A 22,455-nucleotide genomic window follows, 5' to 3' on the forward strand; every position below is an offset into this window, starting at 1 on the left:
GCAAGTAACACCTACCAAAGTAGAAGCTGAAGCAAGGAGTCTAGGGAGAGCTCAGCTGATAAAGTGCTGGCATCTGACATCAGCAGGGAGAAGGGGCACGGCCATAGGACAAGAGCAGGGGAAGGAGGAACCAGAAGACCAATAGGAGAGAAGCAAGGGAAGCCAGGCAGAGTAAGAGCAGACCCAGGTGGGTGGAAGCAAAGCAATCAAGGAGCCTGGAAGCCAGGCAGAGAGAGAGCAGAGCCAGGTGCATGGAAACAAAGCAATCAAGGAGCCTGCAGCCACAAAAGAACTACATATACATGGCTCAGGGCTGTGCCAGTCAAGTGTGCATGTTGACGGGACCCTGCACAGCCCGAGGACGCTGCTTGCGTTGAGGTAGGGGACATGACACCCAGTTACAGGATGATATAACTTATATCCTAGTGCAGTGTGGTATTTGTAATCCCTGATTCTACCCATTAAAATCAGGGCTGCAAGTCCTATAAAGTACCAGGATGGGACAGTCAGATTTCCAGGACTACTCTAAAATCTCCCTCTTGGAACTGGGTAACTTGGCTGTTCTAGGACAATAATTCTAAGCAGAAAGAAAATAACAATGGAGTGGCTCAGCAAGAATAAAGTGAATGCCTTTGACTGGCCCAGTCAAAGGCCTAGATTTAGGCTTCAAGGTTGCAGTCTATGACTCCCCCACCAACCTGAAAGAACTGGAGCTATTCTGCTAAGAAGAATGGGCAAAACCTGCACCATCCCACTGTGCAAAGTTGGAAGACATTTATGTTAAACAACTCTCATGGCTGTTATTGCTGCCAAACGGCCTTCCACCAAGTATTGAGTCAAGGACTGAGATGACTTGTGTAGTCAACACTTTTTGATTTCCTGTTGTTAATTACTTTTCTAGTACGTTGGGTAGACAAGTGAAAAACTCCTCCTAATGCATTTTGAATTGTGTTTTGTAGATGGCAGAATGTGAAAAATGTACCGATATAGTGTTTCATAAAAGTTTTCACACCATATCGCTAGTTTCTTGCGTGGTGAAAATGTCATTCTTCTCATTGTCTGTGTCTAAGAAAGGCACAATAAGGGTCATTTTATAAAGGGGCACATACTTAGAGACTGTTCTATAAAGAAAACTAGGCACCTAGAATACCAGCATAACATGCCATAGAGCTGCTGTAAATGATTGTGACTAAACCACCAAAGAGTGCACACAGATTACAGTACTCTATAATCTATATGCATAAATGCCCGTGCTGTGGCTAGACTCTGCCCAGCTGAATGCTCACCTGCAAAGTACACATGTTAATTCCAGTATTCAGGTTATTTAATATGCGTTCTTGGCATCTAAATATTGATACACTTCCAATTACCCACAGAGGCCATCTATTACTGCAACTGACACAGCTCATGGCCTGCAGAAGGTAACTGGGACATGTGGTAAATTAACCCATCTTAATGGTAGCACATGTTGATAACCTCCCCCCTTTGTTGCTTATTTTAGAGGCATAATTCATGTTTTAGACGTGCATAAACTGGCATTTAGACATGTATATTGCATACCTGTCTGCATCCCGATTTTAGAAAGCCAGGATACACACATCTAGAACTCAATGAGGGCATGATCTGGTATGATTTGGGCGGAACTAAAAAAGAAATGTGTATTCCCCATTTCAGAAGGGGAATGCATGTCTATATCCAAACAGATCAATGCTGGGATTTACACCTGCTACCTGGGACATTTAGGTTTTAGAAGAATGTTCATATTGAGCAGTGCTCCACTGGAGAGATGAGGGTTTATGTCCTCCCCTACCCCTCCACAAAGCAAGGGATACTGGGATCTATAACAGCATTGGGAAAAATACACGTGTATGGTTTCTAAAATGGCTGACACAAACGGGTATGTTCCAGTATGTTCACATTTATGTGCCCATTTTGACCCTGTTGATATTTTAGATGTTTATGGTTCCGAAATGGATGTTCCTATTGCATGTAACCAGCGCATAAACATCCATTCCTCAATGCATATTAGTACAGGCTGTACATTGGCAGATCCTGTTCTAAAATATTTGCAGAACTTGTCATATCCCAACCTAAATGTCTAAATTCCAATTTGTATATCCTTTCTAAGTCCCAGGATTCCTTCTAATTGTTATCAAACTCTCAACCTATTCCTCTTCCCCTTATCTTAGAACAAAGAACTAGCTTGAAACCACAACAGTGTCCTGGAGCAGGTATAAGATTGGCTCCAGCAAAAACACCAGAGTTCCTAAACAGTCAAGTTGCCTCTTTAATGGATTCCTGACAAATCCCTCAGTCTGTACTAACTATCATCTGCCTCTGACTGTAATACATTCCTGTAATCCAAGATCCATTATGAATTGAAGGCTGTCTGTTCATAATTGCTTTCTGTATATACGCCCAGAGACCAATCCCCCTGTGTTAGGGAGGAAATAAGAGGGGACTCCAAGTGATAGTTGCTTGATCTCTTTTACACAAATTAATGAAGAAGTTGTACGTAGAGTGATAGGGTAAATGCTATATAGACCCATGTGCAGCAGATTTGTTAAAATATTTGCCACCATAGTTGATTTTTTGGCTTACAAAATTGATTAATTCTGTTTTGACATAGGGGTCTTTCATGGAAAGAATGGGAAGCATTATTTTGGCCCAAACTAATAAGGGGCTAGATGGGAGAAAACACTGAAAATCCAACATGTAAAATCCTACCATCGCCCAATGAGGAGCACAGGACCACCTACTAAAAATATATATATTGCTATAACAGCAACAAAGTGAAGAAAAAAGGCCTCAGTAGAAAAGGAGCCTTATACATCCAACACAAGACTAACAACTAAGTTCACAATAATCATAGACCAAAACAAATCCACACATCAAACTGTTATGAAAAATGTGATCAATAAAGGGTCCTTGAACTGTCTCCTTGGGCAAACAACAATTCAAATGTCCAATCTCACAATACATGCAAGCAAAACTCAAATTTAAGCAAAATTTATGCCATTGTATTAAAAACATCAAGAGGGGCATTTTCAATATGATGCCTAAATCCGATTTTGGGTGTTTTGCAAAAAACACTTAAGATTTTCATAAGAGCTACTATTGACTAGGCCCACCACAAGCCTTTGTCACTTAATGAGTACATGAAATAAGACACTATTTGGTAAGGACCCTGAACTTTGGAATAACTTACCATCTCATCGAAGGGAAATAACAAACTATATGGATTTTCGACTATCACTAAAGACTTGGTAGTTCTGAAAATATTTGTTGAACTAATTGCTGATGCATTACTGTTCACGCTTTCCAAAAATACTAGGACTAGGGGGCATGCGATGAAACTACAGTGTAGTAAATTTAAAACAAATCAGAGAAAATTTTTCTTCACCCAACGTGTAATTAAACTCTGGAATTCGTTGCCGGAGAAAGTGGTGAAGGCGGTTAGCTTAGCAGAGTTTAAAAAGGGGTTGGACGGTTTCCTAAAGGACAAGTCCATAAACCGCTACTAAACGGACTTGGAAAAATCCAAAATTCCAGGAATAACATGTATAGAATGTTTGTACGTTTGGGAAGCTTGCCAGGTGCCCTTGGCCTGGATTGGCCGCTGTCGTGGACAGGATGCTGGGCTCGATGGACCCTTGGTCTTTTCCCAGTATGGCATTACTTATGTACTTATGTACTGTATTGTGTATTTTTATTGTTGTTTTTATGATTTATACTTTATTACGTTTCTATTGTATTTTTAACTTCTACTGTGACCCAATTTGAACTTGATGGTTAAGCAGGCTATAACCACTGGAATTAAATTAAATTACGTTTTATTTTTATTTTAGAACTGAGATATACAAGGAGCAAGAAAGTCTTTATAACAGAAATTACACAAAATACACATGACTTTTAAACAAGAGAATAATTTAGAACTAGCCAGAGAAATGTATATCAATATTCCCCAAGGTCTACAGTATTAGAAGCTTTCCCTGTTGCCTCCTATACATTCTCCTTTTCAGATATTTTTACCCCTTCTCTTCAGTTCTCACACATTATCTCACTCATTCTTTCATCTTCAGCATGCACACCACTAACATGCATTCCCACCCTCCAGCAATATACACTGATGTCAAAATTTCTGTTGATCAAGATTTTTTTTTTTACACATGTTAAAGCAAAAATACTAGGGATGGCCCAGTATTTTGAGTTTTTTTTCTATCAAATTGTTGCAACACCTGTTGATACAGCAACATTCTAGTTTATTTGTCTTATAAGTTTCAACTTCAAATACGGGCCATTTGTTAGGTAAGTTGCTGCCAGTGCTAACAGGGAGTACTCTTCATGAGTCCAGTGTTTCAGTACTGTTTTCTTAACTAACAGTATGGCAATACAAATTAATTACACTTTTCCCTTTCAGTTTTTCTGCTATTTAATATTAACCCCCACCGTCATAAGTAGTCCTCTATATTGTATATCCACCCAGGGGTGTAGCTGCAGGTGGGCCTGGGTGGGCCCAGGCCCACCCAATCTCGGCTCAGGCCCGCCCAGTTTTACAGCAGCTGAGAGCAGCCACAGCCTAGTTTCTGCCGTCGTGGCAGCGGCCCACTCAGCCACCTCCCACCTGCTTTTTTTTGACAGTCGGCACTCACTGGCAGCTCTTCTAACTTGATCCTCCTCAGCGCTGCCTGCATTGCCATCCCACATCGGTGACGCCATACCTCTCTCGCGCTAAAGTCTCGTGGCCGCTACCTCAGCTCAGCTGCACTGCCTGCTTCCCCTCCGTCCCATTCCGACCGGCCTGTCCCGTTCCGTTCGGCTTGAACTCAAAGTACACATGGCACAATGGCGCCACGCCGCACGCAGTTCCGCATGGGAAAGGCTGCCGGCCTGACTGTGGGCTTCAGTTGTTTTCATTAGTCTATTTTAAAGGCTTTAGATGAAACCCAATAAACGTGACGTATGATTGGATGACTGCAAGCAAGATTGCCAGGCGTTTGAGAACATTCGTATGTTGAGATCTGATTCTAACCCAGATAATAGAAGCAGGAGCATCTTTAGTTGGGTTTAAGGTCAGTTTATTTTTGTCTTTTCTTGCTACAGGGTGCTTATAGGTTAACAACGTTTGTATGAAGATCCCAGCTGTACTCGTATTAGACTTGTGTTACTGCTTTGATTAACTTGATCATAGGGTTACTCTAATGGTTGGGGGCACGGGAGAGGATGTAGCTGTTGTGTGGCCTGCAGTTTTATTTGTTTCTCTGGTATTTATGTTGGGCTAAGTTGAGGGTGTATCTACTGGGGAAAAATTCCTGTCAGATTTTGTGACTTAATCTTTATTGATGGCATATGCTTTGGACAGTTTATTGAATTAGGGAGGTGGCAAAACAGGGACAATTCTGTGTGAATGGTTATTTACCTTAAAATGTAAATATGTTTTTATTTTGCTGATAGCTGAGGCACTTGCAGATGGCAAAATAAGCCAAGTAATACTGTAACTTTGTCACCCATGTGCTGAAAAGCTAAAAGAAACAGGGAAAGTAAAGACATATGGGTAATAATTAGGAAAACATTTGATACCAAATATAGTATTTCTACAGCATGTGTGAATGTGACTGGCAAAGGTGATAGCAATCTGCTTTCTTTGAGACATAGCGAGGTATGTAATTGGGGAAAGTGGGGGTGGGGGGGGGGGGTTCATAAAGTAGGGCAGATACATTAACAAGAGGCAGTGGCTCCTTATAGGTATGAATAGGTGGGATTATAGCCAAGTAATGCCTGAAACTGTCACTTCCTGTATAGCAGCCAACTTTTCAAGATGCTTTGGGGGTGCTCAACTCAACTGAAATTACCCTCCCAAATCTTTATGATACTGGCAACTTGCTTAACCTTCTTGTTTCCTCAGGTATAAACTTAGGGCCCTGATTACTAAGTTATGCTAAGGGTACAGTAGTGTTTTTACCGCGTGCTAAATGCTAAACACACCCATATATTTCTAAGGTTGTCTCTAGCATTTAGCATTTGTACAAATGCTAGCGTGCCTTAGTAAACAGGGCTCTTAGATTGGGACACGGGCGCGGCTACTTAGTTCCCACTGTGTGCTCCTGCCTGTGCCTGGTGCTCTCACCTGCCCTGCCAGCCGGATCTATGATTTTCAGTTGGTTCTCTTCTTGAGGAGTCAATCGATCATAGTCACAGCAGCAGTGGTAGCACTCCGCCATGGCCCCACAACACAGCTACAAGAGCCAGGCGGCTCTAACCTGTCATGTAGTAATAGTAGTCAAAATGCTGGCTGGTAGTGGGCTTCTGGGCGGGGGCAGCACTTCACTGCCTAGGGCAAAAGAGATATATTTAATGATTAAAATATACCTTTTTTTGCCCTAGGCAGTGAAGCGTCCACCCCCAAACCATAAGCTCACCACCAGCCACCATTTTGATTACTCTTGTAATAATGGTGGTGGGCTTCTGGAGTGGAGGAGTGGCCTAGTGGTTAGAGTGGTGGACTTTGGTCCTGGGGAACTGAGGAACTGAGTTCAATTCCCACTTCAGGCATAAGCAGCTCCTTGTGACTCTGGGCAAGTCACTTAACCCTCCATTGCCCCATGTAAGCCGCATTGAGCCTGCCATGAGTGGGAAAGCACAGGGTACAAATGTAACAAAAAAAAATCTTTGTTTTATGTTTTTGTAATATGTTTAAAATTATATGTGTTGAATTGTGGCCTGCTTAGAATTGCGGGGACAGTGTGGCATAGAAATTTAGAAAATCAACAAATTTCTAATTTTTGGTCCTTTATTCTGTAATTGATGAGGGTTGGTCTGTGGTCTGCATGTGACCGAGCAGGTGAGAGTTTCTGCTGGTATGTGGTTTGTATGGGATACCAATGATGAAAAATTGTGGTAGCAAGCTGACATTTTGCTTGCTTGAAAGATACCACTTCAGTTGGTTCCCTAACATTTATTTCAAAAGTTTATATTGTAGGCATCTGTATTTATTTAAGGTGGCAGGTGTTTCTCTAGTGCCCACCCATCCAACCTGTTGGCCCACCCAAAAATTGCCTTCTGGCTACGCCACTGTATCCACCCCATCTGTATAAACTGTTCTACTTCCTCAAGAACAAATTTCCAAATATCTGTTAACTTGGGGTATGCTAGGAAGGAGTTTATCTATCTAAACTCCCACATCACCAGCAGGGGACAAGAAGAAATGCTGATTCCTGAGGCATCATATCGAAAGGGTGTGCCAAAGGGGCACACCCTGCCCCTTTGTGCAAGCATTTGGGCATGCCTCTGGGGGGGAACCAAGGGATTACAGCTCATGAATTAGTTCAATGTAATTAAGGTGGTCTTAAATCCCTAATTTTTCAGGTAGGAGTGGGAGCACCTATAGCAGAATGAGAATGATTTGGTTTTATCTACTGGCACTACTTTTGGTAGGCAGAACAACATTAGGTATACAAAAGGAATGGCCCATTTGCGTGTTGGTATCATCCAAGTGATGTTTAATGCAAGGTATGGGATATAGTAACAACTGCTATATTTATTGTGATTCCTTTGCTCCTAATTTGATTGAAGTCTTAGTGGGAAATACACCCGATATTTATTTATTTATTCATTCATTCATTCATACTTGTATCCCATAATTATCCAAAAACAAGTTTTGGTTCAATATGGCTTACATTTAACAGTTGTTAGAGATTACATTGGTTCAATTACATTTACAAGGATTGTAAATGGGAGAAAGGCCAGGCATAATTTTATCTCTAAATCACAAAATCTGCTCACATGCTTCCGCTCCAGAGTAAATACTAGCTCAAGTTCATTGTATACCTTCTTTTTATATTAATGCAAGATTAGTAGTGAATAAAGTGAATGATCTGAGGGAATGGATAGAATCAGAAATTAAAACCTGGTTATACACTAGAGATGATCCCATATTGAGAGAGCTGGTACCATGTGGTTATAAGACCTCAAATCAACATAGAAAGGGTAAGAGAGGGGGGAATAGCTATTATCTATAAGGCTTTTATTGATGTGTGTATTTCAGCATCCTTTCAGTCTCCAGCTTTAGAAAATTTTGCATGTACAGTTTCAGACACATCATTGGAGAAACAGTTGAATTGTTTTGTGTTACTGTCTGCCAGGAAAATGGAAAGAGGCAAAAGAAAATTACTATGATTTTATAGCTAGTCAGGTGATGAGGAAAGAGATGACCATTCTTGTGGGTGATTTGAACGTTCATTTAAATGATTCAGCAGGGATAGCAATTATTGATGATCTACATTTTTTTAGATAATATTAACATGAATATAACTTCCTATCAACCCACTCATGAGAAAAGACACCAACTAGACTTTCTGGATTGCACTAAAGCAGAGACTGATATACTGAAGACTGAGGACTTAGGATGGTCCCCTATTATTTGGTCACATCACTGTGGAGTCCTTTTACTAAGGTGCTCTACAGATTTAGCTTGCGCTAACGATTAGCATGCACTAAATGATAAGACACCCATAAGATTATAATGGGCATCTTATCATTTAGTGCATGCTAATCGTTAATGCGCACTAAATCCATTAGCATATCTTAGTAAAGGACACCTTTGTGTGTGTTTCACAGTCCATTGGAAAGACAAAAGTTTTGAGAAAAAGAATATACAGATTCAATACATTACAACATGTGGTGAAATAGAGGAATCAGGAGCCGATGCTCAAAGGCACGTTATTCAGCCCCGTTCGAGGTAGCAGCTAATAATAATTCTATGCAAATGTATTACAAAGATCATTAGTATTAAAATCAGCATTCAGATGGGTGGTCCAATTGAGCAAGACAAACTGCAAGATTTCAGTTGGGAGATTCACATAAGTGAACTCAAACTTGAACTTCAATCCAATGTTATACCTATTGGAAAAATCAAGAAAGGAATCTTCTTTCACAGAGCTTTGCTTTTCAAGGCATTAGCAGATAGAATTGGTATTAGCTGTTCTCTTGTTCGTGGACATTACAACAGATCTTGGAATATAGTTAAATTAGTTGATGATTCTCCAAATGAAGTAACAGGACTTCTTCTGCCTCCAAAAGCATATGTTGTGGACTTGATGTTTAAGCCAGGACGCTTGATGGAACAACACAGTGTGGATGCAGATCGCTATCAGCATATTTAGCCTAATTACAGACTTTCTAATAATAATAAATCTGTGTAGTATGTAGGATATTATTAAAAACCTTAATGTTTTTGCAATTTAATGAAAATGTTAAGCTGTCAAGTGTAAAATATTTCTGCTTGTGATTTTGATATCATCTGTTGCATTGGCATTGTCTCTTTATCCCTAATGAGTTGTTAAAGATATTTGTAAACAATAGATGTATGTTTTGTTCTGAACAATATTTAGAATTAAAAATTGTTGCATTGTTAAAAAAAAAAAAAAATCAGCATTCCGAGCAATGCACAGACATTTCCAAGTGATGTACCTGTAACGTGCAAAGTTTTCTGGCAGGTTTAGAATTTTTGCTGTGTGAGGGAGACTTTTGGGGGGAGCATATAAGTACATAAGTAATGCCATACTGGGAAAAGACCAATGGTCCATCAAACCCAGCATCCTGTCCCTGACAGTGGCCAATCCAGGTCAAGGGCACCTGGCAAGCTACCCAAACGTACAAACATTTTATACATGTTATTCCCGAAATTGTGGATTTTTTCCAAGTCCATTTAGTAGCGGTCTATGGACTTGTCCTGTAGGAAAATGTCCAACCCCTTTTTAAACTCTGCCACGCTAACCGCCTTCACCACGTTCTCTGGCAATGAATTCCAGAGTTTAATTATGCGTTGGGTGAAGAAAAATTTTCTCCTATTTGTTTTAAATTTACTACACTGTAGTTTCATCGCATGCCCCCTAGTCCTAGTATTTTTGGAAAGCATGAACAGATGCTTCACATCCACCTGTTCTACTCCACTCATTATTTTATATACCTCTGTGAAAAGGGGCCACTGCTTCCCAGCAAGGTGGAGCTGTCCACCAGCCGTTTTCCAGATCTCACCACAATTGCAGACAGTGGCTAGGTCAAACGATTTTTATTATCAAGCCAATAACAGCTGTCACAAACTTCAGTACATAGGTTATCCCCAAACAAATAGTTTCCAACCACCTAGATTTCTAGTAAAACAGGTAAATAAAGCAGGCTTCCAAATAAATCAGGCTTCCAGTAAAGCAGGTGAATAAAGCAGGCTTCCAAATAAGTCAGGCTTCCAATAAAGTAGGTAAATGAAGCAGGTTTCCAAATACATCAGGCTTTCAATAAAGCAGGTAAATAAAGCAGGTTTCCAAATACATCAGGCTTTCAATAAAGCAGGTTTCCAAATACATCAGGCTTCCAATAAAGCAGGTTACTCTCACCTCCAACACCCTTCCAAACCCTCAGGAGCTGGCCATCCCTGCCTTGGAACTCTCCCACTCCATAGAGGCTTCTCCCCCCTCATGGGATTCCTCGCCCCTCTGATCTACCCCTCCTTCCATATAATCCATCCAATCATCTTCTTCTCTCTCCATGGGCCCCTCTCTATTCCAGCTGGGCCGCATGGTATATTGATTGCGTATCCAGGGGAACTGAGCTTCTTCCCTCTGCCTCCCCCTAGTGGGGGACGAAATTATAGGCTCAGCTTGGCTATCCCCCTGGCTCCCTCTGCTGGAGCTGGGAATCCTTTCCCTTGTTTCCAGATTACTCTCTGCCTCCCTCCTTGCAATGGCTTCTGGTACTTGTATTTCAGGGTCTAAATGCTTCATCCTAGCCACCCTGGCAGTAGCCTTGTTACACACCCTCTCCCTCAAGAAATTGCGACCCTCGGAAGACCATAGAGGACTCTCCCGAGGGTCAGCAATTCGGGACAGGGCGTCTGCATTTCCATGGAGCTTCCCTGCCCGGTGCTGCACTGTGAAGGAAAAAGCCTGCAGGGCTAAATACCACCTCGTAAGGCAGCTGTTCTGGCCATGCATCTTCTGCAACCATTTTAACGGGGCATGATCCGTTATGAGCGTAAAAGCTTGTCTCTGGAGGTAATACTTTAAAGTCTCCATGGCCCACTTAATGGCTAGGCACTCCCTCTCTATCACCGCATAGTGCCGTTCTGCGGGCATCAGTTTCTTATTCAGAAACAGCACTGGGTGTTCCTCCTGCCCAAACTCCTGGGACAAGACAGCCCCCAGCCCTGTTTCGGAGGCATCAGTTTGTAAAAGGAAGGGCCTCCCGAAATCTACCCCCCTCAAGACGGGTTCTTAACATAAGATGTGTCGTAGTGTGTCAAAGGCTGCCCTCCCCTGTGTCTCCCATATCAAAATATTGGGGTGAGTCCTCTTTAACATATCTGTCAAGGGGCTGGAGATCTCCGCAAAGTTAGGGATGAAACGTCTATAGTGCCCCACGAGTCCCAGAAAGCTACGTAGTTGTTTTTTTTGTTGAGGGGCAAGGCGAAGTCCCGTATACCCTGCACTTTATCAGTTAGGGGTTTTATGACTCCTCCCCCTACCCGATATCCTAGGTATGTCACCTCTTGAGCAACGAACATGCACTTTTTTTGGGGTTCACCATCAATCCTGCTTCCCACAGGGATTCTAACACTGCTGCAACCCGCGGCAAATGGGACGCACACTCCTTGCTAAATATTACGATATCATCCATGTAGGCGGCTGCATACTCGTGATGCCCCCGCAGGATGTGATCGGCTAAGCGTTGACAGGATGCTACCGCCCCATTCAAGCCAAATGGCATTCTCCTAAATTGGAATAGCCTTAGAGGTGTAATAAAGGCAGTCCTAGGCTTGGCTTCCTCTGCTAAAGGAATTTGCCAATAGCCTTTTGTAAGGTCTAGAGTAGTAAGATACCAGGCTTGTCCCAATGTATCTAATAAATCATCGACTCGGGGCATAGGGTAGGCATCGAATCTAGAGTTGGTGTTAACCCTCCTGAAATTGATGCAAAATCTTTGAGAGCTGTCGGATTTTGGTACTAGTACTACCGGACTAGCCCACGGACTGTAGGACTGTTCTATGACCCCCAAGGTCCAGCATTTCTTGCACCTGCCTGATAATCTCCTGTCTTCAAGCCTCGGGCACCCGGTAGGGTCTTTGGTGAATGATCCGCCCCAGTTCAGTATGAATATAGTGGGTGATCACCCGTGTTTCCCCAGGAAGGGGGTTAAGCACGTCCTGAAACTGCCTCAACAGTGCCTCCACCGCCTGCCTCTGCTGGGGCTCCAGGGAAGTACCTGTACCCAGAGTACCCCCTTCCTTGAGGTCACTAAGCTGGGGCCCTAGGTCTTCCTCCTGGACCGCTACCATCCCGCTTCGCTCTATCCATGGGCGTAGTACATTCACATGATACACTTGGACTCTTCCTTTGTCATTTTTAACCCGGTAGGTCCAAGGACCTACTTTACCGTCTATGGTGCAAAGCCCTTTCCATTGCGAGAGGAACTTATGAGGGTCTGAGGGGATCATTACCAGGACCCGCTTCCCTACCTGGAAGTGCCTAGCCTTGGTACCCTGGTTATAGTACCCCTTTTGAATCCCCTGGCACCTTCCCAAATTGCTCTGCGCATACTCTGATAGGCGATGTAACCGGGCCCTTAATTCCCGGAGATATATACTGATGGTTTGGGGGTCTTCTGTTCTGTACACCCACTGCTCCTGTATAATATTCAGAATTCCCCAGGGTAGCCATCCGTATACTAGCTCAAACAGGGACACCCCCAGCGATGCCTGAATATTTTCCCGGCAGGCATATAGAGCAAAGGGAAGTAGCTGATCCCATTCCTCATACTGCCGGTTTAATCCCTTCCTTAGCATGCCCTTAAGGGTTTTGTTGAACCTTTCTATCATTCCATTCGACTGGGGATGGTAGGTGGAGGTTGTTATATGTCGGATGCCAAAGGCCTCCCATGACTGTTTTAAGCTACCGGACTTGAAATTAGAGCCCTGGTCAGTAAGAACCTCCCTAGGGAACCCTATCTCACAAAAGAGTTTAACTAGCTTGGTGGCTATTCCCTTGGCCTTTATGTTTCGTAAGGGAACAGCCCAGGGAAACCGCGTAGCACGGTCCATGATGACCAGAATATACAGGAATCCCCTAGGGGTTCTAACTAGGGGCCCGATAATGTCCATGGCTAGGCTAGTCATACGTTCCCTTATGATGGGAAGGGGCAACAATGGGACTCGTGAGGGAAGCCGGTCAATCAGTCTCTGACACTGAGGGCAGCTTTGACAATATTCCTGTACCTCCCGATGTACCCCTGGCCAATAAAACCGCTCCAGGACTTGTTTTAGTGTGTTCTGAGAGCCCTTATGACCTGCTAACGGATGATCATGGGCGCCCTTGAGAATAACTTTCCGGAATACCTGAGGAATTACTAGTTGCTGTCGGATGGTGCCTCTCACCGGTTCCCGAATTTCTCTATATAATAACTCCTTGTCTAGCCTAAAGCGGGGGAAACACTCTAAAAGAACTCCCCTGATTTTTTCAAAAGCTCTCTTGAGGACAGGATCCCCTCTCTGCTCCTGGGCAAAGGCAGGGAACCTTGCTACCACCTCCCCTGCAACCCAGGGTATGGTTTCCCCTTGACCTATATCACGGAGGGCCTGGGCTCTCTTCCGCCTTTCTAGGAGCCAGGAGTCCCTAGCCTTCTGTCCCTTCCCTGGAGCTCCCAATACTGTCTCATGAAAGGGGAAGATTTGCCCTAAAGAGTCATCCTCCAAGGGTACTGTCCCTCCTTTTGCCTGTTGGGCCCGCGTGGTTACCCACCCATGCAATTCCTGGAGACATCTAGAAAAAGGACCCCAGTGTCTCCCCAACATCAGGTCGAAGGGTAGCCTAGGCAGCACTGCTAAATTGAGGTACCCATTAAAGAATGGGCTGTGGAGCCTCAGGCGGAACACCGGGTAGGCTGTTGCGGCCCCATGAATACACCGAATGGGTAACGTGCCACAATACACCTCCTCCCCTTCTTCCCGGGTACCCTTTATCTTCTGCCATAGATGTTTAGATATCATGGATTGATTGGCTCCCGAGTCCAAAAGGCCCCTAACAGGAACTCCCTCCAACTGAACTTCATGAAAAAAAGGAGCCCTGATCTACCTCACTCTGGCCCATGAACCCTACTTTCTCCTTACAATCCTTCAGAAAATGACCCCCTTGGTCACACTGAAAACACTTGCCCCCTTTAAGCGGGTACTCCTTCCTCCCAGGTTCTCGCTCCCTTACCCGGGTCTGGGACGCCACTTGGCCTATAGGTCCCTTACTCCACAGGAGGAAAGGATTGAGGCAGTGGTGTGCTGGAGCCGGCTCGCACCGGCTCGCAAGAGCCGGTTGTTAAATTTTGTACCGACTTGCGAGCCGGTTGTTCCCTAGTGCGAGCCAGCTCTCCTCCCTCCCGCCCGCCCGATCGCCTGATCGATCGATTGCCAGATCCGGTCCCTCACATCACCGACCTGACTCTTCTAATTCTTCAAGGTAGGCAGTCTTGCCTGCCCGCTACCAGCGCTGACTCTCCCCTGCCGGTTCGCACTTTAAAAATGGCCGCCGAGACTTCCAGAGGCGGCCTTGCAAGACTTCTGCTGAAGTCTCGGTGGCCATTTTGAAGCGCGAACCGGCAGCGCCAGCGGGGGAGAGTCAGCGCTGGTAGCGGGCAGGCAAGACTGCCTGCCCCGAAGAATTTGAAGGACAGGTCGTTGAGGGACGGATCCGGAGGGAGGGAGGAGAAGTCACCGGTGAACAACTCAGGAGGGGTGGCAGGGGAGAGAAGGGAGTTGCTGGGCATGGGTGGATGGAGGGGAGAGAAGGGTCGCTGGGTATGGGTGCATGCAGGGCAGGGGAGAGGAGGGTCACTGCTGGACATGGGTGGATGGAGGGCAGGGGAAAGGAGGGTCGCTGGACATGGGTGGATGGAGGGCAGGGGAGAGGAGGGGAGAGAGAAGAAATGCTGGACATGGATGGAGGGAAGGGAAGAGTGAGGAAGGAGATGAGGGAAAAGGGAGAAAAACAGCACATGGATGAAGAAAATAGGCAGAAGCTGAGGACCAGAAATGAAGAAGAAAGGAGGAAAGGAAAGAAATAAATGGAAAGGAAGCCCTGGAAACGGAGTTAAGAGGACAGATAGCAGCAGAATCGGATACTGGGCCAGCATGATCAGAAAAACAGTCACCAGACAACAAAGGTAGAAAAAAATCATTTTATTTTCATTATAGTGTTTGGAATATGTTCACTTTGAGAATCAGGTGCTCAACATTAAAAATTTATATTTATTTACTTACTTATGGCATTTTATCGCACATTAAACATGAATTAGATTGGAACCTGGGATCATTTAATTTTTTTTCTGGGGTAATGCATTGCCACCCCCCCCCCCCCCCAGGCTCTCTCCCCGACTATAGCCAGCTCTGCAATTTGGGGGGGGGCACAGAGGGGGACCAGGGAGAGAGCCTGTTATTAAACATTTACCAGCACATCACTGGATTGAGGGGAAGTTTCTCTGCCTCATAGTTCTGCCCCCCGGGTTACTTCCTCTAGGGAGCGAGAACCTTGTCTCACTAACCACTCACGTACCGAGCAGGGGATAGCGAAGAGGAACTGTTCCACTACTACTTCCTCCACCACCTGCTCGGCTGTTTTTTTCCCAGGCTCCAGCCACTTAACCGCCAGATCCCTGAGTTTCTGGGCTAAGGTCCTAGGCCTTTCTTCTCCCTTAAGCATGGTCTCCCTAAAAAGACGGCGATAGTAGTCTTGGGTCAAGCCCAATCTACTTTTAATGGCTGCCACCACCTCCTCCTCATAGTCCATAGCATGAGCAGGGGTTAAGGTCCTATAGACAGCCAGCGCTTCGCCAGTCAAACAGCCTGCCAGCCTCACAGCCCACTGCTCCGATGGCCATTTCATGGCCCTAGCAATCCTCTCAAAAGTTACTATAAAGTCCTCCACATCATCATTTTCCCCCATTTTCCCAAAGAGAAAGGCTGATAGGGAGCTGAGCCTACCGCCACAGGGGTCATCTCCGGAGTGCTGGGTGCCGTGACTTTCCACACCAAATCTTCCATCGATTGCATCTGCACCTGGAAGGCTTTTGATAAGGGCCCTTGTTGCTCCCTGGTAGCTTCTACCACCTGGTGCAGGGCTTGCTGTGAGCCCTCTTGCTGTGTCTGGAACTGTGCTGCCATCCAGTGCAATAACTCCTTCTGATCCATCAGTGGCAATGGATCAGATCCTGTAAAGCAAAAGAAACAAACCCAAGTGCACTACCTTTTTTTTTTTTCCTTTCCAGCAGGTCCCCTTTAAGAATCTGCCTGGGTTCTCTACCCTTTAGTTCCCCCTCCCTTAACCGGCTCATTATCCAGCCTTGGCCTCCCTAGGTACAGCTTACCTGAGGTGCCTGCTGGTCTGCGCCTTAATAAAGGGAACCAAGGTCCTCTGTCCCACAACTCGTCTCCGTGGATCATGCTTCAGGACCCATCTGGGATAGTGCCATTGTGAAAAGGGTCCACTGCTTCCCAGCAAGGTGGAGCCATCCACCAGCCGTTTTCCATTTCTCACCACAATTGCAGACAATGGCTAGGTCAAACGATTTTTATTATCAAGCCAATAACAGCTGTCACAAACTTCAGAACATAGGTTATCCCCAAACAAACAGGTTCCAGCCACCTAGGTTTCCAGTAAAACAGGTAAATAAAGCAGGCTTCCAATAAAGCAGGTGAATAAAGCAGGCTTCCAAATAAGTCAGGCTTCCAATAAAGCAGGTTAATGAAGCAGGTTTCCAAATACATCAGGCTTCCAATAAAGCAGGTTACTCTCACCTCCAACACCCTTCCAAACCCTCAGGAGCTGGCCATCCCTGCCTTGGAACTCTCCCACTCCATAGAGGCTTCTCCCCCCTGCTAAGATTCCTCTCCCCTCTGATCTACCCCTCCTTCCATATAATCCATCCAATCATCTTCTTCCCTCTCCATGGACCCCTCTCTATTCCAGCTGGGCCGCATGGTATATTGATTGCGTATCCAGGGGAACTGAGCTTCTTCCCTCTGCCTCCCCCTAGTGGGGGACGAAATTATAGGCTCACCTTGGCTATCCCCCTGGCTCCCTCTGCTGGAGCTGGGAATCCATTCCCTTGTTTCCAGATTACTCTCTGCCTTCCTCCTTGCAATGGCTTCTGGTACTTGTATTTCAGGGTCTAAATGCTTCATCCTAGCCATCCTGGCAGTAGCCTTGTCACAAGTCTGCTTGCATTTTTCAATAGCAAAACTTGTCAGAGAGCAGAGAACAGCTTTAGAAGGGCAGAGAAAGTGGAGGAGTGGCCTAGTGGTTAGGGTGGTGGACTTTGGTCCTGAGGAACTGAGTTCGATTCCCAGCACAGGCAGCGCCTTGTGACTCTGGGCAAGTCACTTAACCCTCCATTGCCCCATGTAAGCCGCATTGAGCCTGCCATGAGTGGGAAAGCGTGGGATACAAATGTAACAAAAAACAAAACAAACAGCTGGGAGGAGGGTCTTTCAGCAAGGAAGAGATTTTTTTCAATAGCAAGCAGTGTCAGAGAGCAGAAGAGCTTAGGGGTGGAGAAACAAGCAGTCAATTGGTTGCGGAAAGCCCTTGTGATGTCAGCTATGATGTGTAGCTGGAGAGGTGAAGAAACAAGCAGACAGCCAATCAGCTGGGGAAAGCTGTGGGGGGGGGGGGGGGGGGCAGAGAAACAAGCAGATGGCCAGTGGGCTGTGGAAAACCCCTGTGATGTCAGCTTTGATATCAGCTGGGGGGGAGGGGCGGAGAAACAAGCAGACAGCCAGTCGCTGAGGAAAGCCCCTATGATATCAGCTGGGGGGGAGCTTTCAGCAAGGAGGAGATTCTCAAGCAAAATCATGGGGGCAGAGGGAAGGCAAGTAAGCTGCAGGAGGAAGGTGGAGACAGCACCACAGCACTGCAAGGGAAAGGAAACCGGGGAACAGTGGAGCCAGCAAGTATTGCAGGGGAAAGGAAAGAGTACACATGCGCAGAGCAGGGACACTTACCGAGAGACTGTTCTACATATTTGCAAGGCGCTTTCCCTACTGAGCTGCTTGCTGAAATTGCGTGCAGCTGATTTGCATGTGATTTCCTTTGAGCATCGCTCGCTATTTCCAAATCAGTAAGTTCTACCGAGAATATAAACATACATGGTTTTTAACGGGGACTTTTGTGCATTGGGTCCTCAGTTCTCTTGTCAAAAATAGATTCAGCAATAGCTCAATGAGATGAATGGTCATTATTACCAGTAGACTGCTGGAGTGAGATTAGTAAGGAAATATTAGACAGCATTACCCCATTAAAAACACAAAAGCGACCAGCACATAATAAAAATCTCCAGCATAATGAAGAACTGTTGAAATTAAAACAACATTGTAGGAGATTAGAAAGTTTATAGAATAAAAATAGAATTGAAGAAAATAAATCTAAGTGGAGAAAAATGTTGAATCAATACAAACATCAAATAAAAGAAGTTAGACAGTATTATTCAGACTTGGAGAAGGAGAAAATAGATACAAAGAAACTGTTTAAGCTGGTTAACTTTCTCATAAAGCTAGAGGCTATTATTGCTAGAAATATTAGCATTCCAACAGCAAACCAACTAGCCACTTATTTTAGAAGTAAAATTGAGAATGCTAGAATAACTATTTTACAGAAAGACCTTAGTTTACTGTTGGTAAGAGTATTTTTCAAGGACAAGTAGGCCATATAATTCTCACATGTGGGTGACATCATCGACGGAGCCCAGTGCAGAAATGCTGCCTAGCATACTATTCCTTTAAGAGTTTGCGGAAGCGCTCCCACCGTGCATACATGGATGCCTTCCCTCCGGACTCGTGAGCTCAGGATCAGCAGTCAAATGGAAATTTGCAGGACAACGCAAACTATCAAGCTATTGCATCAATCCCTATCTTAACAAAGGTTATGGAAAGTATTGTAACCACTCAACTGACAGAATATCTGGATCAATTTGATCTGCTGCATTCATCACAATCAGGCTTTCACAAGATGTATAGCACAGAAACAGTGATGGACTCCCTCATATCTGAAATTTGGTCCCATGTAAATAAAGGGAGGCAGATATTGTTACTACTTGGTTGAACATAAGATTACGTTGAACATTCTGCAGAATATTGAAATAGGGATTAAAGTCATCTAATGGTTTACAGCTTTTCTTTCTTTGAGAAACAGGGTTAAAATGAATGAAGAATTGTCAGAGGAACAGAGTGTGAACTATGTGGTCTTCCAGGGGTCTCTTCTGTTGCCGATAGTGTTTAATATTTTGAGGTCATCTTTGGGTTGTATTTTATCAGATTTAGGAGTTTGCTGTTTTAATTATGCAGATAATATATACCATAACTACTGGTTTGATGTTTTACTGAGAACTTAAATAATAAATCATAAGAAAACAGTGTTCATACATACATACTGAAAGACTTACAGCAAGCCTTTCGCCACTGACCAAAAGATCCAAAGGTTCTGTATTTATAGGTTCACTCACAATAATAACTTTCAAATTATTCAAACTTTTTAAGTGTTTAGGCAATGTCTTTAAAGTGTTTTCTAGAATATACTCATCTGAATAATGTAAAATGTCAGATCAGAGACTTAGGTATAACAAAAGAGAGGGAACAAAGTACAAACTAAAGTCCAAACAAAAAAACAGCACCACGGGCCTTTAAAATGGAACAAAGTTCTTTAATGAATGAGCCTTGACCCGACACGGGCCGTGTTTCGGTGACTAGCACCTGCGTCAGGGGTCACAGTGATGACGTGGAAAACTTGGGGAATAACTCAAATATTTTCATCTACAATATTCCTTACCCCACGTCTCATGTAGTAAAAGCTACAAAGCACCAAGGCACTTTCACTTTCTGTATCAAAATGGATGAAAATGGGAGATGTGGGCTGGGGCTAGAACTAGGGGCAGGTGGGATAATGAGGCTGGAACCGGGGGCCGAAAAGAAGGGGCAGTGAGAGAGAGCGAAGACAGATGCTGGATGGAAGGAAGAGATGGTGAAAAGAAGATGAGGAAAGCAGAAACCAGAGACAACAAACTGTAAATAAAATATATATTTTTATTTTTTTGCTTTAGGATAAAGTAGTATTGTAGATGTGTTAATAATTGTTTATAAATAGAACATGTATATAAGGTAATCTTTTTATTGGACTAATTTTAATGCATTTTGACTAACCTTCGGAGAACAAAACCCCCTTCCTCAGGTCAGGATAGGATACTGTAACAGCACTATACTGTATTGACCTGAGGAAGGAGGTTTTGGCCTCTGAAAGCTAAATGTATTAGTCCAATAAAATGGTATTATTTTATTTTCTATATTTGTTTTATTTCTATTTGTTAATTTGTAAAGTGGTGATTGGTATTTGTTAGTTTTTTTAAATTTACATCTGCTGTCTTAAATTTTGCACAGTACTAAGGGACATTTTCTGTTTCTGTGGTGTTGCATTGTATGCAGAGTCTGGCATCTTGAGGGTTCAGTTTAATTTTTGTCTAAATAGAAAGTTTATGATTACTTATTCTATAGTGGATTAGGGTGTATCTGTGTTTGTGAAAAAGACATGGCTTTCAGTTGGCATTGACTGTGCAGGATTGACGATCTGTCTGTCTGGTTTTGGTTTACATTAGGTGAATTGATGTTCTAGTGCTCACTGTAGTGTTTAAGATGCTTTCCTTTTCCTTGTGTGACTTGTAGAAATGACTGCTTATGGTATGCTAGAATTGCTGTATAGGTCCTGAGTGTTTTGTATTCTTGGTATGCCTAGTACTGGATTTTGGAGAGAGGTGTTACAAAAATGACCAGCCCCGGGTGTCAACTACCCTAGGTACGCCACTGGTACAGAGCCATAGAATTGTGCTGCAGATGCTCAGTAACGCAGTCCAGAAGTGATCTCTGTGCTTTACTACCTCCACCTGCTTCTCTGTAGCTGTTGCAGCCTCCACAGCATCTGTTTGATGTACTCACTCTGCTATGTAGTCTTGGCCACTTCTCATCCTCAAACTAGCTTTCACCTAATCCAGGTCTCTAATAGTTTGGGAACAGAGATATTAGCTACTGCTTTAACCATGAACTTCTTAGTGAAGTTTAGTGCTGCTTCAGCCAGGTGGCTCCTGTCCTGTATATCTTATTTGATTAGGAGAAGGGGCCACAGAGCTTCACTCTTAAGCGTCCATCTTGGTTGGCAGCTGTCTAGCGCCCCCTGCATACATTTCTACTCCCTAGAGCAGGGATGGGCAGCCATGATCCTCAAGAGCCACAACCAAGTAGAAGTTTCAAGATTTCCACATTGAATATGCATGATATTGATTTGCACATGTTGTTTCCATTGCATTATATATATTTTATTTTATTTTTATTAACTATTGATTTTTTTCTCTTTCCTTTCTTCTCATAGTTTTGTGGAATAATCACTGTCCTATCATACTCTTGTGTTCCTTTCTAATTCTTGAGTATTTTATTTGTAAACTGCCCACATAAAGGGCAGTATATGAAATTGTAATAAACCATAACTAGATTCCATGCAAATTCACTGTGGAAATCTTGAAAGCCCGATTGGGTTGTGGCCTCGAGGATCGTGGTTTCCCGCCCCTGTGCTAGAAACTGATACCTGCTTACCTCTGGTTATAATTGTCTATTGTTCCAATTCACAGTCCCTGAACGTGGATACCCAGACCCTATAAACTGTGGGCCTTGATTTATACAGATTCTACACCCCTTGCAGGTTGATCACTGTCTGTCTAAAACAAATTCATTTACTGACCCCATGGCTCCATAGATTGATAACTGACTCTCTAAAATGGTTTCAGTACAAATCTATAACTCACTTTCTCTCTCTCTCCCCCTATATTTTTTTCAGGAAGACTCATAGCACTTGAGTAAGAGTTGTCTCTTTCTATCACCCACTCTTGTACAAACTTTTCTAACTTTGTTTTTCTGTCTTTAGAACCTGTCATCCACCATTAATCTGGAGCATCTGCAGCTTCCACCAGAAATCCAAATCTGGTATGATTCACACTGTGGCTCCACTAAACTTGTCAACAAGACACGAGGCGAGTGCTCCAATGTAAAGATTAAGGAAATGGTAAGTCTCTACTCTGTAATAAGCTCTTTGTCCACTGGATGTGATCCATGGACAACTTCTTGGGGCCTGACAATGGCAGAGAAGTAAGCAAGATGCCAAATACAGAACTTGCTGGAGCTGAAACTGGAAGACATTCCTGCAAAATGCAGAGGGCTGGCATTATAACTGACTGACAATGTTCATGTATGTGACACTCCAAACACAAAAATTCACAGCTGAACAAAGCACGCCTAAATATTTTGTTGTTTATTCGTATGTTTAGTATGAATTTGCCTGTCCTATATCAAAAAGCTATATGCAACACATCAATTCATGTAAGAGTACCAAA

The 22,455-nt window shown here is 43.8% G+C and overlaps 1 protein-coding gene across 1 annotated transcript in view; it reads left to right on the forward strand.

Annotated features, from left to right (window-relative positions):
* ITGB7 (integrin subunit beta 7) overlaps positions 1–22,455 on the forward strand; it is a 342,955-nt gene that overhangs the window by 247,563 nt on the left and 72,937 nt on the right. The window contains exon 10 of the mRNA XM_030198181.1: positions 21,990–22,127. Within this exon, the coding sequence (XP_030054041.1) occupies positions 21,990–22,127 (138 nt within the window). The remainder of the gene's footprint in view (positions 1–21,989; positions 22,128–22,455) is intronic.

The sequence above is a fragment of the Microcaecilia unicolor genome, chromosome 3 (genome assembly GCF_901765095.1).
Source record: "Microcaecilia unicolor chromosome 3, aMicUni1.1, whole genome shotgun sequence".
In the NCBI taxonomy this organism is placed as follows: Eukaryota; Metazoa; Chordata; class Amphibia; order Gymnophiona; family Siphonopidae; genus Microcaecilia; species Microcaecilia unicolor.